The following is a 20,029-nucleotide window of genomic DNA, read 5'->3' as shown; positions in this document are numbered from 1 at the left end:
GCAAACCCCATATGGCCTGCTTTGACCTGCTCCTTTAACCGGCCATTGTCCTGCACTACAGTAAATCCCTGCTGTTAACTACCAACCAGGGTTACTGGTTACCATGGCGATCATATAAGCCCAACACAGCAGACTGACCTCTAAATAGTTCTGGCATACAGACACTAGCCATCAATGATATGAGATCCAGCCCATTTGAAACCACAGAAACGTACGCACACATTCAAAAAAACACATCAATAAAAATAGAATTCAATGAAAAGATTACAAGGGATATTTATTTATAATTCTTTCATTTTTAATTTTATGTATTTAGTTTATGTCTTTAAAATATTTTTAAAGATCAATAAAACTAAATACAAACTCTGGAAATCATTGCAGTGTTAAAAAATGCAAGGTAACTATTGCACTACTTTAAATATAATTTTACAATTTTTATACATTCTGTTTTCTTTTCAGTTTAGTTAAAATCTTAAAAAAATGTCTCAAGGAAATAATGATCATTTTTATTTTGGGGTGAACTAACTTTTAATATACTACTACTATTAATAACACTGTTATTATTATAATTATTACTATTAATATTATTTATGTGTTAATCAAAAACAAAAAAAATATATACATTTATTTGGCAGCTATAGCTAGCTGAAATAAAATGTGTTCATGTTTTTAACATTTCTGTTCTAGGCAATACTTTAGCTTTACCATTTTAGTTTAAGATAACTATGTAATCTAAATCTTTACAGTAAGGTTCCACTAGTTAATGTTAGGTAATGTATTTATTAACATGACATGATTACAAAATTTGTACAGCATTTAAAAATCTTAATCATAACAAAATCCAAAGTTGTGGCAAAACTATCTCATTATTATGTCCTATCAATTAAAGAATTAAATAATGTGAACAATTAAGACTTTACTGTAAAGTGCCATCATATGTAATTAGCTACTTTACATCAAAAAAGAAAATTTTAAAGTTCAGTGAGACAAAATACACACTCTGGAAGTCATTAATGCAGTGTTACAAAAATGCTAACTATTGCAGTTTTATAAAAAAAAAAAGTTCAAACATATTTTATTAGTTTTTTTACATATTTTATGTATTACTTTATTTGTTGTTGTTATTAATATTAATTTGACATATGTGTTAATTAAAAACAAAAATGAGAAATATTTATTTGGCAGCTAGCTGAAATAAAATGTGTCAATCTTTTCTAGACTTTTGTTCTAGAAAATATTCATCTGAACTCTTAATATAATTAAAAGATCTAAAGTTTTTACTTTGAACATTTTTATCATTTAATGCAAAGTAATCTAAAATGAACATTTTATGAGCCAACATAAACAAGGTCAATAAACAGTATCTTAGTTGGTCACACTTCTATTAGTTAATGTTAGGTAATTTATTTATTAACATGACATGAGAAGGATATCAAAGAATTTATTAATCATAATCATAGCAAACTATCTCATTATTAATTGCTATCAGTTAAAGCATTAACTAATGTGAACAATTAAGACCGTACTGTAAAGTGCTTCCATGTTATTGCTGCTGTTGTTGTTTTAAAAATTAAAAGATCTTAACATGAATTACAACAAATGAGTTCAATGTTGGCCTATTTACTAAGAAGCCAGCAAATAAATCACAAACTCACCTTCTCCAAGCAGACACACACACATTTGCCCTCGAAAGCTGTGACTCCACAGTGCAGCACTCCTGCGCTAAACTCCCAGAGTGTGTGTGTGTTTTGGTTCAGCTAGGCAAAGACACAAACATGCTGCAACACATGCTGCCGGTGCTGCCTATGATCCTGTCTCCTGACTCAGCCTTCAGCCCTCCACAGCTACACATCCATGCCCTTCACAGGAGAAACTCTGCTAGTCCTTGGAAGAACGAAACAGACTGTTCCCCCTGAGAAGCAGTACTACGAAATCTCAGAACACACACACACAGAGCAAGTTGAGTAGTGATCCCTCCCCCTGTAAGTGTTTCAGCATGACGCCTCTGCCCTCTGATCCCTCCCTCCCTCTCAGGCTTCCTCCTCCTGTCTCTAATGTCTGCGGCTGCTGTTCTGTCACTTCCTGCTGGCCACTGATGTCTGCACTCTGATACACTCGCTGCAGGTGAATGCTGGGAAATAATGGGACAAAGGTCAGTCTATATGTGGAGAGCATATATTCAGTTTTAGGTTTTAGGACTTTGAATGAAATACAGACTTGTTGAATCATAGTAAATATCACCCAGGCCTCTTTTACTACAGTTCCTACACTTTAAAAATGTGCATTCTTCCACACAATTCATTCATGTTTTTCCAACACAAATCGATTAAGTTGACATAACAAAATTTAAATAGATTCCTTTAAAGAAAAGAGCCTATATGAGCATATATGTACAAACATGAAACCTACAGTATATACAGTATATATGCACATATATGATAATATATATGCTGCATATACTGTATGTGTATATATGCTACATGCAACATACTGATGTATGTGTCTGAACTGAACACTTGAAATTGGTATCACATGTAATTAGCATATTATGGAATTTAACTATAAGTGAGAGGAGATGGAAAGCTATGTCTACATGTTTTCCTGAAACTTTTATAAGGTCAATTCTTTCTTGTATGAAGATAGTGGAAAAGAAGGAAATGTATAGCAAAATGGTTTGTCGTTTTTTTTTTTTTTCAGTTTTTTGTCTTATTTTTGTTCTTGCATTTTTTACTTGTACTATTAGATTGTTCTTAAGTAAGTAATATATATATCAACTCAACTCAACTATATATATATATATATATATATATATATATATATATATATATATATATGTATATGTATATATATATATATATATATATATATATATATATATATATATATGTATATRTATATATATATATATATATATATAYATATACATATACATATACATATACATATATATATATATATATATATATATATATATATATATATATATATATATATATATATATATATATATACATATACATATATATATATATATATATACATATACATATACATATATATATATATATATATATATATATATATATATACATATACATATATATATATATATATATATATATATATATGTATATGTATATGTATATATATATATATATATATATATATATATATATATATATATATATATGTATATATATATGTATATGTATATATATATATATGTATATATATATATATATATATATATATATATATATATATGTATATATATATATATATATATATATATATATATATATATATATATATATATGTATATATAGTTGAGTTGATATAATATGTGTGTGTGTGTGTGTGTGTGTGTGTGTGTGTGTGTGTGTGTGTGTGTGTGTGTGTGTGTGTGTGTGTGTGTGTGTGTGTGTGTGTGTGTGTGTGTATGTGTGCGTGTATGTAGTTGAGGTCAGAATTATTAGCCCCCCTTTATATATATATATATATATATGTATATATAGTTGAGTTGATATAATATGTGTGTGTGTGTGTGTGTGTGTGTGTGTGTGTGTGTGTGTGTGTGTGTGTGTGTGTGTGTGTGTGTGTGTGTGTATGTGTGCGTGTATGTAGTTGAGGTCAGAATTATTAGCCCCCCTTTATATATATATATATATATATATGTATATATAGTTGAGTTGATATAATATGTGTGTGTGTGTGTGTGTGTGTGTGTGTGTGTGTGTGTGTGTGTGTATGTGTGCGTGTATGTAGTTGAGGTCAGAATTATTAGCCCCCCTTTATATATATATATATATATATATATATATATATATATATATATATATATATATATATATATATATATATATATATATATATATATATATATATATATATATATAGCGGAATGATTCCACAGCGGAATGAACCGCTGACTTATCCAGGACATGTTTTGGGGGTTGAACATATTAAGTTGTCCCCAAAAAAGAATTTAGAATTGTGTTGTTTCCGCTCTTTTTTTAATAAGTAGCTTAAACAAGCAGCAAAAATGAGCTTTTATGAGAATTTTATTGTATATTTATACCCTATTTATAATATAAGGGAAAAATGCAATACTTTTTTGACTGTAATTGTTCAAAAAACTTTTCCAGTAGTTTTAATGAAAACATAACACCCAATAGTGTTCATCATTTATATATATTAACAAAATGATCTCAGTGTTATTACCTGATACTAACTAGAACATGCACCAAAACACTAGCAAATAATACAGCAATTATAGAGCACTATCAAAATAAAATCTCTGCCAGTCTAATGGAATAAGAAACAAAACAGAATGACATGTAAAAAGAAAGGAGATAAAAATTAGAAAAAAATTACAGAGACATTACGAACCTATACAATCTAAGGAATGGGCCCCACTTTTCCAGTAGTTACATATATTTGTTTTTATTGTACAGTAATGGCTTAAAGTGATGTCTGGATTGAACACTTCCTGGTAATGAATGACTCTATGCTTAATATGAGGAAATATGAGGAACATGTTATATTAGGAAAATGAAATCAATAAATGTATTTAAGGTATTTTACTGATAAATCTGTAAAGAAAAATAGAGAAACAAATCTCAGAGTAGCCAACACAATGTTGCTCTCTCTTAAGCATCCACATTCTTAAAGTACTTGAAATGAAATTGAGTATATTTTATTGATGTCTTCAGGCAGAAAAAAGGGGGAAAATGGACAAAAAAGAGAAACATTGCTTTTTTTGTTTAAAATTGTGTATAAAAATGGGTGAGAGAGGTCTAGTAATAAAAAGAGGCCTTTACTTATTACTGGGCAGTTACTTACTTTCCTTCAGTTTATTCCATCGGGGGTCACCACAATAGAAAGACTGGCACATTGTAACATCCCTTTCTTCATCTTGATCACTAGAACATCTCAATCCAATTTAGGCTGATTTAAGTATTTATCTCAACTCAATAATCCAAATTTACTGCTATGTGTTTGCATGATTCTGTAGTAAAATTACCATGCACACTCCAAGTGCAACTTCACACAAGCATGCTGAAATCCTCATGCACCCTTTACCATGTCAGACTGTGTCTCTTCTGGAGGAAATAGCACCACATTCTGTGGAGTGCCCTCCTGTGGCAGAGACAAATACATGGAGTACAAAAAAAGAGATTTAAGTAAATGCATATTTGGGTCGCTTTACACCTCAGACTGTCAGTGCTGCTGTTGGAATTTTACCAAAAGTACTTAAAGTTTGTTCTGGGAACCTCCCAAACTAGTCTGTGTGCCCAGTAGATTAAGATCCTATTAAATAAACCCTGAATTCCAAGTTAAGTAGGCTTTTCAATGTAGCATAACGTCACTCAAATTATTCCTTTCAGGGATCATTAAAGATCAAACCGCTGAATGCGTAAATAATTTGTAATGTCTTATTTCAAATGGTCATACACAGGCAAAAGATTTAAATTATGAGATCATTGTCAGGAAAGCTACTTAGAAACAGTAGTTTAAGCTACAAACTAATCATAATAATTTCACGTTTAGAATGAGTAATTAGGTGCTAGGTTGCAATATGCTTTTGTTAATAACATAGGCATGATATAAATACCTACTATTATCTAATTTATTATTTAATCAGAACCCAACTTTTGGGGGAAACAAAAATATCTTGTGATATGAACTTGAATTTTTAAAAGACTGTTTTATCTCTGTTCAACAGTTTAAACTAAATGATTCATGAACATTAAATGTGTCAAACACCTTTATATGTGCTAGTAGAATCATTTGAACTTTCTCACACTAAACAGTGAAGAGAACCACTGAGGTATGACTGCTTTTGATTAAATATAACCAATCAGCTTCTGATGATGATCATTTTTGTTGTGATTAATCTCTAAAGCTTTTTTCATGGTACATATTATCACAATACTGCAAAAGAGTTTTAAAGTACAATAGGTTATGCTTTACAAAAAAGCATCCTAAGTATCTTTAATAAATCTGTTTTTACTGTTTAATTAGTTAAACATGAATGATATTAGTTATAAATAACCTGTATTGGTTATTAACAACATTTAATAAAATATTTATGAATTGTAATCAGATTATGAAATGTTTTAAGGCATATAACTTCACCTTAAATTATTATAAGCTTCTGTAGTTTTCATTGTGAGCTTTATACAGTGTTATTGTAGCATGGTCTTATAAATAGTCAGAGAAATTTCAATCAATGTTTTAACATGTAGGCCGGATTAACATCTGTAATCTTAATGTTTGAATTATTAAACCAATAGTCGTCAAGCATTTTGCCGTTGTAATGAACACCACTGCAAAAAAAATAAATAAAAAAAAACAATGTGAATATTATATAAAAGCACCATAAAACTTTAAATAATAAAAAAATGTTCACAGAATTTTACATGATATAATATCATTATTAAATTTTGGGTATCACTTTATTCTGATGGTCCCTTTAACACATTTTGTTGAATTTAAGTTACATTGCATCTACTTGCCAACTAATTATTATTAGATTAAGTAAACTGTTAGGTTGGGGTTAGAGTTAATGTAAGTTGACATGCACTTGTTGATGTAAGTTTCTTATAGCCAGTTAAATGTCTGTTCAGCAGCCGTATCAGCAGATATTAAGCCAACAGTCTACTAATACTCAAATAAGACGCAATTGGCATGTAGTCGCAATGCAACTTTTGGTCAACAAAATGTGCAATAAGGACCATCAAAATAAAGTGTTACTGAATATTGTCATTCATCAATTAGCACATTTGGTCCCTCTTTATATTAAGTGTCCTTAACTACTATGTACTTACATAAAAAAATACAATGTACTTACTGTGTTTATAATGTATTTGAGAACACTTGTGATGCTTTTGAGTTGGGATAGAGGTTGGGTTATGGACAGGTTTGGTGGCATGGGTAGGTTTAAGGGTGGATTAAGGTGTAAGGGATGGTCAACAGTGTATTTACAAATGGAATTACAAAAGTTAACTACAAATGTAATTACATACATGTATTTAATCAAGCATAAGTACAAAGTAAATACATGTATTTAAACAATAAGTACATTGTAACAAACTAATAATTCCTGTGTAAGTACATATTAGTTAAGGCCACTTAATATAAAGTGGGACCGCACATTTTACTGTTGCTGCTACTTTCATAAAGTTTAGCAATGAGAATTCTGGTAAATGGCTTTATTGTTTAAATAAAACAAAAAACAGTTAGAAATTAAGCAATTTTTAACATTTTCTCTCTTCTCTCATTATCATTTTGTCAGTAGATAAAGGTGAAATAACAGCTGGGTGACTTTAACAGAGAGTGATTAATTGCCAAAATGCCATAACATCAAAAATATGTAAATGAGAAACTTACATAGCTTTTGCTGTAATAAAATAAGAATAGGCTGTATAAAAAGTAAACAAAATTAAAAGGATGATGCAAGGTCACATCATAAATATGTTAATTAGCACAAGACATCCTTCAGCAATTTTTCAAGCAGGCTTTTAAAGGCAACATTAAAATCACTGCTTCTCAGACATAAACAATAACACACTATTTGCTGGAAACGCTGTATTTTTAAAGCACCCTAACTGCTGTTATGCTACAAAAAAAATAATATAGTTCTGCACTGTAAAAATCAATTTTTTACTAATTTAAGTAAATTGAACATAAAACAATTAAGTTGTCCCCCCATAAACAAAAAATGTGTTTTTTCAGCTCATTTTAAATAAATATCTTGAACAAACAGCAAACATTATTTTTGAGTGTACTTTGTTAGTTACTATCTAGTGCTAATACAACAAAGTGAGCAAAAACAAAATCCCACACAGAATGAGTTCACTGACCATCTGTGCTTTTTCAAAACTATATTCATTCAGAATGTTTGACAACACAGCGAACACAAAGCAAACATCATGATTTTACCACAGTCTATATTTGTGCTGTTATCTCAAGCACGGCTTGTCACAGGCATGTCGGTTGATGTGGGAATGCAAACAAATGCCACCAAAAGTCATAACAGCTGTAAACACGGTCTAGTTTTAAAGCACACAAGCATGATATCCAAGTGTTTCAGAAGAGATGGATACTGCAATGCTGATGCAGACAGCAGATCACACCATCAACCCTCTTACCGGCAGCTCTGAAGTGCTGTTTTCATTGCCCATGGTGTCAAGCAGGGCTGGCAGGAGACTCCTTTCACATCAGACCATTAATGGCACAGGCCACCTCTGAAAGACTGAAGGACGATGTAAAGAAAGCAGATACTGTCAGTAACAAACACTAGTTCTGTGCCAGACTCCAGGAAAACACTGAGCTGTGAGCGATCAGGGAGTGAAATATGTGTGCAAGTATGTGTCATGTGTTGAGATTAAGAGGCTCTGAAGAAAGCAGAACAAAGTGCAGAGATGCTATCCAATAGAACAACTTTCTCAGGCTTCTAGAAATAAAAGTATATCTTTCCTTTAGTCATGACCTTTAGGCAGTTTCAGAGAATTGAAGTAATCATTTATTCAACAGGTATTAAGACCTGAAATACATAGATAACCTGTTGAAAACGCCCAAATATTTAAATTGTACTGAAAACGAATTTTTTTTTTGAAACCAGGCCAAAGCAGACAAATAATAATAATAATAATAATAATAATAATAATAATAATAATCTGCCAATGCCTCTAAAAAGAATGACAATAAGATGATCATAGTGTATTACAGAATTAGGGTTCTATTGTTTTACTTTGAAGTTAGAATTTGTTTTAAAAAATATATTCAAGTATATGTTTAACTAAATTAATCAAAAAGAACAATGAAGGCCACTTCAAATTGCTGTGTTTCTCTGTTAATAGTTACAGTGCTCAGGACCCCATTTTGAAAACGAATAGTTTCATTCATTTCTCAGTGAATATGGGTAGTATATATTGAAGCATTTGAACAAAACAGATTTATTAAACAGACATATTTATGAAAATTTGCAACATTTCAAAAGAAGTTTATATATTTTTTGTTTCTCTTACTGTTTTTGAAAATTTTATTTAACATTTTTAACATTTGGCCGATTAAGTTATTTTGTTAGATGAGCTCCAGATTTGACTTCAGTGTTGACTAATGTATATATACAAATATAATATTGTAAAGCATCCTATAGAAAATATTCATTTCAGATTTGTGGGGTGTGTACTCATAGTTGCTGAGCACTGTATGTGTTTAAGTCAAACATAATTTGTGTTTTATTTTATAAACTGCCAATAACATTTATTCAGAATATAAAATAAGAACACTGTCGTTAAAAGGCATTTTTGGCATAAAATATCCAAAAAAAAGGTGCCAAATATATTTATATGATGTTTTTTCTAATGTTTTCACGTAAGAAATATATATTTTATGGCATAACCTTGATTTTCAATTATTTTGAACTTCTTATTTTCTAAAACAAATGCTGTAAAAGGCAATATTTTGAAATCCAATAGCATGATATCAGGCTTTTACAGAACAAAACCCGAAGCAATCCACCAGTTTCAAATGACCTCTTTTTTTCACTGCTGTATGGTTCTGATGTTGCAAATCAATTTTATATTTACCATTAAGTCATTAAAAACAACTGTTTTCATCATAATAATGATTGTTTACTGTGTACCAAATCAGTATATTAGAATGATTTCTGAATGATCATGTGCCATCACAGGTATAGGTTTACAATTTTTGTGCTGTATTTTTAAACCATTTAAAGTGTATTTTACATGATACAGTAAATACATTTCAATTTGAACGCACTTATTCTTTGACCGTTAAGCCCAGTCATTAAGAATGAGTGTAGTTTACAATAGTTATTTGGTTCGGTAAATGGCAAGTATGGGAATGACGTTTTAATAGTCATGATTTAAACAAACAAAGAGAAAGTTTAATTATAATTCATGACTCATTTCAAACTGTCCACTTTTTTACAGTCAAATTAAGAGTGATGTTTTCAGGTCCATTGCACATCTGGCTTGAGTCGCTCACTGTGCGCGGGTGTGTGGAGGATTGTTGTCTTATTAGCCCATTTAAAAAGCTCCTCTATTGGTCTAACACACCTCTGGCCAGAACTTTTAAGAGCACCACAAGCTCATTACAAACATAAATCATCTTTCTGGAGCACTTCGCACACACTGTTGACCCGTGGCCAGAGCTCTGCAGAAAAGCTCTTGGGCCCATCAGTCATGCTGTCGCCCCCTCAAACAACCACAACTACCGCATGCTCTAATGTGAGGAAACTCAGTTCATGGGATCCATCTATAACCCTTTGGTGGAACAATAATGCCCTTTAGTAGTGCAGTGTTTTTAGTTCTGTTAGAGCTGCATTGAGGGTGTGGCCTCAAATTTAGATTGCAGAAACAGATGTATGTTACAGTAGATGAGGGCAGATTGATGTTTTTGATACACACTTGCATATATGTTGCATGGCACCGTGGCACATTTACAGCCCTGTTTTGGACCCATTAGCTGTGTTAGTGGGTTAATCTGGTGCAGTAAGCTCATCCTTTGACAGACTGTGCTAATAGATGTGTGTGACCGAGGGGTGGGAGATTACTGCCAAAATCAACTAGTCAACAGCAGCTGCACTTTGTCTCCCCCTGCTGTGAGCCAATACTCAGGAAAACATGGCTTGTGAAAATTAGACATGACCTAAGACTGTAAGAGTGAAACCTATTAAACTAACTGTACCACGAGTAAAAAGGTAGATATAGGTACAACAAATATAGGAACCAGACCTATGAGAATTAAATGTTCTCCTTGGCTCATTTTCAAGGGTGCATTTGTACTGCCAGTAGGATATTGGATGTGATGTAAGGCAACTGAATGTGATGATGTAATTTAAATTGCAGCATTTAACAACGTCCACAACTGGAGGATGGAGAACTCCCTGGACATCTGCAAAAGGTAATTTTGCAGTAAGAAGGCTATCTGCACATCAATAACTGCACATCTTGTCTATCTCAGCTACCAAATCTGACCTCTGAAGACTACGTTGGATAGTTCGGACTGCTGAGTAAATCACTGGTACAAACCTCCCTACTCTCCAAAAACTGTCCTGTTTATGTATACTATTGTACTATCAATACATATTTTGCCATTCTATTGCACTGTAGAAGCTCTGCCACGAAAACAAATTCCTTGTGTGTGTGAACATACCTGGCTGGCAGTAAAGCTCTTACTGATTCTGATCTGGCTTTATAATCATAGCAATTGCAGTGTTTTGTATGACAGCATACTGAAGTCAATGATAGTCTACCGTGCTAAGTTAGACCCTACCCTGAATGTTGCTAAAAACTAAAATTGATCTACATTCCTTCAGTGTTAACATGAGTACTTTTGGCAATAGTTAGGAACTAAGAAAAAAATCTTCCAGCACAAAAAGTGGGTAAACATCAAAAAAAAAAAAAAAATATCCTCAATTGACAAATTTCTGGTCTAGTGTTTTTTATACAGTTAATGAAGTTATTAACATAAATCCAGACTCTAACCCCTTGACAGCACTTTTTGCAATTTCTGATTGAGTTGACTTGACTTGCATCTTACCAGGTTATTGCTTTTTCTACTCTTTTAGCTAGATGAACCATTCTTATCAAATGGAAACAGATACTTCCTCCATCACATGACATGTGGATCCGAGAAATCTTTAGCTGCATAAAACTTAAGTAAGTTAAGATGCTTACTTTCAGGATCTCTCAAATCTTTTTACAAGACCTGGAAACCTGTTTTAGACTACATCAAAGGCTTACCCTGTTCAGTTGGTATCAGCTCCACACAGTAAATAACTGGAAAGAGAAAATATTGACTCCTTAACGCGATATTTTCTTTCCTTTTTTTACTCTTTTATTGTAAACTTGCTCAATTATTATTATTTTTTAATCAACAATTTTTTATTTAATTTTTTTAAAATTATTTTTATTTTTTTATATATTTTTTCTCTCAAAGGATATGTTTTTTTAATTCATAAATGTTATTTATTTTATTTTGAGGAGATAGTGGGAAAATAAGAAAACTAAGACAGTTTGTAATTTTTCATATGTTGTGTTGTAAACTACTTTGCATGCTCTTGTTAAAAACCAATAAAAACATTTTTTAAATAAATAGGTGTGAAGTGGTACATGCTTAAAAGGACATGCATTAAATGAAAAACTACAGGAAACATTTTATTAAATATACAAATAAAAGAATAGTCCACCCTAAAATCTAAATTATTTACTCACTTTTGAGTGGTTTCAATCATGAGTTGCTTTTTTTTGGTTGAATGCAAAATAAGTTATTTAGAAAAATGTTAGAAACCTGTAACCATTCCAGAAAAATAAAAAAAACAAATACTTTATAAAATCAATAGCTACAGGTTTTCATAATTTTTCAAAATATCTTCTTGTGTTTTGTACAGAAGACAGAAACTCAAGCAGGTTTGTGACAAGTGAAAGATGCGTAAATTATGACATTTTCAGTTTTGGGTGAATAAATATTTAAATAAGGAAATGATCTGGAGTTGAGATCAAAAGTGCAGAGGTTTCAAAGTTAAATTTAAACAGCTGGTCCTCAGGAGCCTATAAGATTTCTATTTAAGAGTATAAGCTAAAAAATTATTTTGTGATATATTTTGACTATTACATAAAAACTCACAACTACAAGAAAGCTGAAACGTGATTAATTATTAAGTTATATGCATAATGCAACACAAACAATAATGTCAAAAACTCAGAAAATGCTGAAAGCATTTTTTATGCTTATAGTATATGAAGCTGGCAATGGCTACAACATGGAACATCACAATATAAATGAGTCTCTTCTCTTCTGTGGCTGTGAGGTTTTTTTTTTGTTTTTTTTTTATAACAAGGGCTTCTGCACATTAACTTAACAGGGCGCTTGTTTAGAGAGCAGGATGACGCCTTCCTTTTTTCCTGCATCTGTTTTAAAAGCTTTATCACATGTTTGTATGCCAAACTTATGCACACAGCTGCTGAACATAGTTACAGTGGCATAATTTGCAATTCTGAAGTCACAAGGTGCAACTGTGATATTTAACGCAATTACAAGCCTCCGTTAGAAACAAAAGAATGACTAAAATGTAGTTTGCATACAGCAATATCTCAGACCAACATGTCGAAAAAGATTCTATATGAACTTTATAAACAACATAGTGACTTCACAAGAAACAATCCTCTGTATCAAACAATAATAAAAATCATTGCCCAAGCTATTTAAGTCAATAAAGTCTCCTGCTCCTCTGAAGTGTTTGTGTGTTCACATGATTCTGTTGGGTGATCAGTGGCTGCTCTACATTTTGGCAGGAAGTGCAAACCTGAATGTGAAACTTGTTATAAATAGATGCAGTCCCTGTCTGTCACTCGTTATTCAAGTCTTCCCATCCAGCCTTGAGTCATGTGCACCAGTTTCTCTTCAAAACAAACTGTAAAAAAACTGTGTAAAAAAAAAAAAAAAGAAAACATGTGCAATGATTTCAATGTAAAGGATGGCTGAAGAGTCAGGTTTAGATGATCCTAATTTCTCATTGAATCAGATTTGGCCAAGTTTTCCGAAACACCCAATCAATAAGATAAACAATAAAGAAGATAAATTACGGCACTGCTTTGAACACTGTCACTCTGAACTATTAAAGTAAATGGACTGTAATTTCAGCCCTGCTTATGTTGATTTTACTTGTAATTCAACATAAAATAAAATAAATCTGAACATCTAGATCTCATATTTATGCAAGATGTAAATATCACCTTTCAGCATGTCTCCCACCAATACTTAAACATTAGTACATTCCGATGCATGGTTAATGGAGCCAATTTCTGAATGCTTACAGACATAGAAACTAGGGCTGTATGATATAGAAAACTTCTATACATTGTGATATGAATATATTTTCAAAAAATGATTTAAATTTGGAAAGAATTCATAATTATACCTTTATTGGGATCATGGGATGTTTTGTGGTGGAGGGAAGCTGATAAAATGTAATACATTGTAAGCATATATGAATAAAATATTATTATAGGAACAACCCAAACAGCAATGAACTAGATTATCATTGAAAGAAAAGAAAATCCTAAAAATGTGTAAAATTTGCGGAGCATTAAGTGTGTATAGAGCATAGTATTCTGACTGGAATTGATTGAAAGGTCTAATGCAAATGGAAAGGCTTCATGTAAACACATCAGTTGGGGATAAACATTTATTCGTTTATAAGACCATAAACTTCTAAAAGAAGTCTCTGGTAAACCCCCACCAAACAAAAATGAACATTATGGACGTTTAAGGCTTACTATCCTAATTTAAGCCATGTCGGTGCAGTAAATTACCTAATTTAAATCATTAATTTAACTGCAAAAGTAATAAAAAAAAGTCAAGTCAAACTCACTTACCCAGCTCACAGAAATAGAAGTGGTACATTTATCCAAGTCACGGTTAACGTAGAGTTTTAGGGTTTGTTTATTGAAGCTACTCCACAATAAGCAAGCTTGTCTCTTCTTGAGACGACTGGTAAATTTGTTTCTATATCCGCACAGTGTTCGGGCAGGATAGAGGTAAGAGGGCAAATTCAGGGAAGAGGGGGTGTAAGCAGTAAGTTGACAGGAAGATTGTGGGGGCCACACTGACTCTGACATGGTAGAGATGACAGAGTCAGCTGGACGGTGTATGGCTCTTGGTTACTTGTAAACAAACACAATGTCATGAACTAAAAGGATTGTACCCTTCACTGCCAACAGGGCCCCAGAGCAATTACACAGCACTTTTCTCTGAGCTGAAACCTCTATCTCTATTTTAAAAGTGCATTCAGTCACTGAAAAGTCATTCACTGAAAATGGTTTCAAACATAAAGAAGAGACTGGAAGACTGCAGCTCTAACAGTAGCCTGATAGCCCCTCAATAACATTATCCCAACCTTAATTACTTACTCACAGGACAATTTATATCAAAGTTGATATTTAGCAGTACCATACAGGTGTTTTGTAACATCTAGTTGTTATGAGATTAGTTGTTAGCCCAATGCTCAACTCCCAATCTGGAAGACCAGGATATACAAACAAACACTACAGACAGTATAACTAAATTCACCTTCTGCACGTCTTTGGACTGTGGGGGAACTGGAGCACCCGGAGGAAACCCACGCAAACACAGGGAGAACACCAACTCCACGCAGAAATGCCCACTTGAACCAGTGACCTACTTGCTGGGAGGCGACAGCGCTACCCACAGCGCCACCGTGTCACCCAAACCTTCATAAGTAACCTTTATATTTTTGTACTGAAATATCATTGTCGACTTACAGCCATCGGCAATCTCCAATAGTTAAAATTTCTAATAATTCTTTAATGGCAACCTTATATTAGCCTGTATACACAACCAATGCGCCTCAAAAGTCCAACTTAGGGCTGTGTGAAAAAACAGGCTACATTTCCCAAATTTAATAGGTTACTATACTTTGAACAACCGATTTGTTAAATACATGTAATCAAATGCAGTGTCCTGTTGTTGACGCAAAAACAAAACAAAACATTATTTTTAGTATCCCATCCAATCACGCAATGCTTAGTTCGTTCCTATACAAAACAAAGTCTTCAAACACTACCAGCTTGTAGCTACTATGTATTTTAAACAATTCCATTTTGGCACTCTTCTAGCATGAGAGGAACATCTCGATTCAGGTGAAAGCGCGGACAGAACATCACGTTATCCAACCATTTCTTCGACTTCTCTGCCAGATGCCACTGTGCCCGCTCTCATTACTGCATGACATGAACTTTGATTAAAATCTGAAGGAGTGTTAAAGTAAATAAGACAACTATCCAAAGTGTATGGTCTTGTGTAATCAGTCGCTGCATTTCAGCTTACCTTTAAATTAGCTCATCACATTTACCTCAGTTGAAACATAGCCAACATACTTAATAACGTTACCTCGAAAAATTAACTCTAAAAAGAAACATTTTCCTAAATATATGCATTACATTATATCCATTATTACTGCCAATGTTAAAATGTGTCAAAATGTTGCTTTTTTTAAACCACAAATTCGCCATGATTTTGCACACTAGCCAACAAGAATATTTGTAGTACACCTACAGTTAAACAAATGATTATTTGATAATCATCAAAAAACATTTACTATAATAAATACATGTATTTTAAAGCACTTAACTGATTTAAATATTGTCAGTTAGAGTAAAAATATAGAATTATGTTATTAAAGGGATAGTTTATCAAAAATGAACATTTACTCACTGTTAACTTCCTATCCAGTGGTACAGAAATAAAACTTACCAATCCAGTATTTTCAGCTCTTTTCGGCATCCTTCAAAATCCACGGTTCGGCAGCCGTTGTTGCTAAACTGCTTATATGCTGTTTGCTTACACTTTATATCAACTACACAACAGCTCCCTATACAGTGCATAATGCAAATATCCATTATTCATGAATTAGTCATCATCTGCTACCTGTTGACCTCATCAGTTTATGAAAACAACACACAGCACACACCCCATTTCACTTAATCGCTAATAATTTATTTGTACCTCTTGCTACATAATAATGCCAAACCCAGACTTTTAAATGCATCAAGCAAAAAATCATTAATTACAGAAGCATAATTGCTGACAGTCACAAAACACATCCCTGATGTAATTATAACATATTAAAGATTATTATCCGTGTATTAAAATAAACTGACAAACCCAACAATCCCATTAAAATAAGTATAAAATGACTGAAGCACAAAACCACTTTAACTGCATAGACAAGATATTTTGCTTAGCAAGATATTGATAATACATTAAAAAATTATAATACATATTTAAAAAAAATAGATTCTTTTATTTAAAATGCATTAATATCACATGACCAGGTTTATATACTTCTTACATGCTCATTTAGAAGACATAAGAGGTGTAATTTTATTAATGGTCACAATTGTGGCCAGTAGTACAGCACATAGTTTCAGCTTAAAACAATTAAAAACCAATCTGATTCTGACTATGCGGTTTCTTACTGGTCATTATTGTGAGCAAGTCATTCATTCATTTTCCTTCCAACTTATCCAGCATATGTTTTTACATAGCAGATGCCCTTCCAGCTGCAACCCAGTACTGAGAAACATCCTTACACACTCATTCACGCGTGTACACTACGACCAATTTAGTTAATTAAATTCAACTGTAGTACATGTCTTTGGACTGTGGGGGACACCGGAGCACCCGGAGGAAACCCACGCGAACACGGGAGAACATGTAAACTCCACACAGAAATGCCATCTGACCCAGCCAGGGACTTGAATCAGTTACCTTCTTGCTGTGAGGCGACAGTGCTAACCACAGCGTCACCCTTGTGAGCAAGTATACATAATATCCACAAGCAACATAACATTAAAGAAGGCATGAAGTTTGAGGCCTAAGTAGTAAAATGCATGTACTCAAATTGCAAGTATTAATTTGGTTTTAAACAGGTTACGTATGCAGAACTTATTGTCTATGAAAAATCTAAACTGGATTACTATTCCAGTTATGAATAATTAAGCGGTCATTTAATTAGATACTGAATACTCATGACTCTTTCTATAAATTGCGGACACATTTTAGCCATTCTCATTCATTTCCTTAAACTGGAATGACAAAGTTGGAGTCAGAATTATTAGCCCCCTGTTCATTTTTTTCCTCAATTTCTGTTTAACGGTGAGAGAAGATTTTTTTTCAAGACATTTCTAAACATAATAGTTTTAATAACTTATTTCTAATAACTGATTTATTTTATCTTTACCGTGATGACAGTACAATACTTTAGTAGATATCTTTTGAGACATTTCTATACAGCTTAAAGTGACATTTAAAGGCTTAACTAGGTTAATTAGGTTAACTAGGTGGGTTAGGGTAATAAGGCAAGTCATTGTATAGCGATGGTTTGTTCTGTAGACTATCGAAAAAAATATAGCTTAAAGAGGCTAATAATTTTGACCATAAAGTGGTCTTATTTTAGCCGAAATAAAACTTAAACAAAAAATAAGACTTTCTCCAGAAGAAATAGTATTATCAGACATACTGTGAAAATCTATTTGCTCTGTTAAACATCATTTGGGAAATATTCAAAAAAGGAACAAAAAATTCAAAGGGGGGCTAATAATTCTGACTTCAACTGTACGTCAAATGTGTAATTTCCAGTCATCTGAATCTGTTAACAGAGGTGACAATAACAGGGTTGACATTTTACACTATTTTGTGTTTTTGTTCAAGAAGCTAACCTCAAATCAGATACCACATAGCGTGTCTAAAAGAAAAGTTTTTGCATTTTTATATTAAAGATGTCATAATGTGAATGAGAATTTCACATAAATCTCACAATAACAAACAATTAATCCACTGCTTGGTGCATGCTAAACATTTTGCACAAATAAATAAGAGAAGAATAAATGACAATCCTCAATGCCTTTTCCCGACAGAGGAATTGACATCACTTAAAGCAAGTCACATGCTTTTTATCAGTGCTTTACAGATGATAGAAATCTATCATATGCCTTTTTGTAACCACTGTAACAGAGTTGACCAGAACATATAGGGAGAGACACAAATTTTATTTACTTAAATTATAAATAATACAAAAAGTAGATGTTTCATGCAACTGTTTAACTTAGTAAACACAAAAAAAGATGAAAATTAGACATTAATTTCATGAAAACTGAAAGTCATGAGACAGTCAGTTGGTATAGGGAGTTAATATTTAATCCACATTTTCGAAACAACATGTCCTTAAATACTCATACAAGCATTATTTTTAGAGATAACTTGATAGAATTTAAGTTATTAACGCAAAACCATTTCATTAAAGTTTGTTTGTAAAAAATAATAGAAGGTTTCTTTTGGAGATGCAAAATGTACCCGCAGTTTCTAAAATCACCATAAATTCCCTATTGTCTTGACAGTAGATGAAATAATTTATGAACATTTTCTGCACACTATACTCCATTTGCGTGTTCCCGTAAAACACCAAGTGTCCACCATTTAACCCTATTTGTCATTGCTTTCCTTGCATCCTCTCCCTGCACAGATACAGTACACTGTCAGGCATCTCTTTGCACCTCCCCCTCTTTTTTCCCTTCCATTCCCGCTTCCTTTCACACTCTTCATCTCCCAAGCTCCGACTACTACAGGCTAGTACGAGAAGAGACAGCCAAAAATGCAGGCTTTTTCTTTCATATCCCCCTGACGTCAGCCCAGTCCGAAACAAATACTCCCCCTCATCCCCTTCTGACAACCACCGCACAGCCGGCAATGTCTTCACACTCGTTCAGTTTCTGCCATTGAGCCTGCAGTTGGAAAGAGGCTGCGTTTACCTGGCTGCGTGCGACTCCGATGCAGCTTCCCATCCTGTATTCCATGTCCTCCTGAGGAGAGGTGACAGAAGCACTACAGGGCTTGCAAAAATAATCTCTCCAGGATTGCATCCCCACTACAAAGATCTGGCATCGCTGAGCAATGCAAGCAGGGTGTGAGCAAGTGAGTGCAAACGTACGAGAATCCCCTTCATGTGTGTGAGAGTGAGAGTGAGTGTGTGTGAGAGAGAATAAGCCTAGTCTACTGCAATGCCCAGGGTAGAACTATGACATACATGCTCATTCTCAGTTATATAACAAAGCAATTATAAAAATAGCTCAGATGAAGATACAAAAATGTCTTGATATTTTTTTCTCTCTCTGTTCCTTTGTCAGGATTTGCAGATATGCTAAGAGATGCTGCTCTGCGAGAGGGTAAAAAAAGCCCCTCTGTTTTGGACAGCGGTAGAGTCACACAGGCAGAGAGAGAGAGAGGAGAGGGAGGATGGAAAATACAGAATAGGAAAAATGAAAGAAAACATCATCTGCCAGTTTAGTAGAGCAACAGCCGCAGGTATGATGACATGGTAATGAGCATCAACGAAAAATCGCCATGAGGAGAAATGATGGAGCCACTCAAGTGAAATGGGACAGCAGAAAATAAAAAGGAATATAGGACAGGCATG

General features: G+C 33.0%; 1 protein-coding gene across 22 annotated transcripts in view; it reads right to left on the bottom strand.

The window, feature by feature from the left end:
- The window catches only part of tacc2 (transforming, acidic coiled-coil containing protein 2), a 99,650-nt gene extending 80,129 nt beyond the window's left edge, over positions 1-19,521 (bottom strand). For 9 of the 22 annotated variants that reach the window (XM_068213069.1, XM_073920931.1, XM_073920933.1 and 6 more), the window contains exon 1: positions 14,412-14,669. In XM_068213069.1, the coding sequence (XP_068069170.1) occupies positions 14,412-14,654 (243 nt within the window). In that variant the 5' untranslated portion in view covers positions 14,655-14,669. Of the gene's footprint in view, positions 1-1,655; positions 1,936-5,082; positions 5,140-8,153; positions 8,258-14,411; positions 14,673-19,364 lie in introns of those variants that run through there. The other 13 variants (XM_073920940.1, XM_073920942.1, XM_073920941.1 and 10 more) reach the window with 3 other exon arrangements.
- Between the last annotated feature and the right edge of the window lie 508 nt (positions 19,522-20,029).

The sequence above is a fragment of the Danio rerio genome, chromosome 13 (assembly GCF_049306965.1).
Source record: "Danio rerio strain Tuebingen ecotype United States chromosome 13, GRCz12tu, whole genome shotgun sequence".
Classification (NCBI taxonomy): Eukaryota; Metazoa; Chordata; class Actinopteri; order Cypriniformes; family Danionidae; genus Danio; species Danio rerio.
The sequence above is the reverse complement of the archived record's forward strand: the minus strand, read 5'-3'. Positions and strand labels throughout refer to the sequence as shown.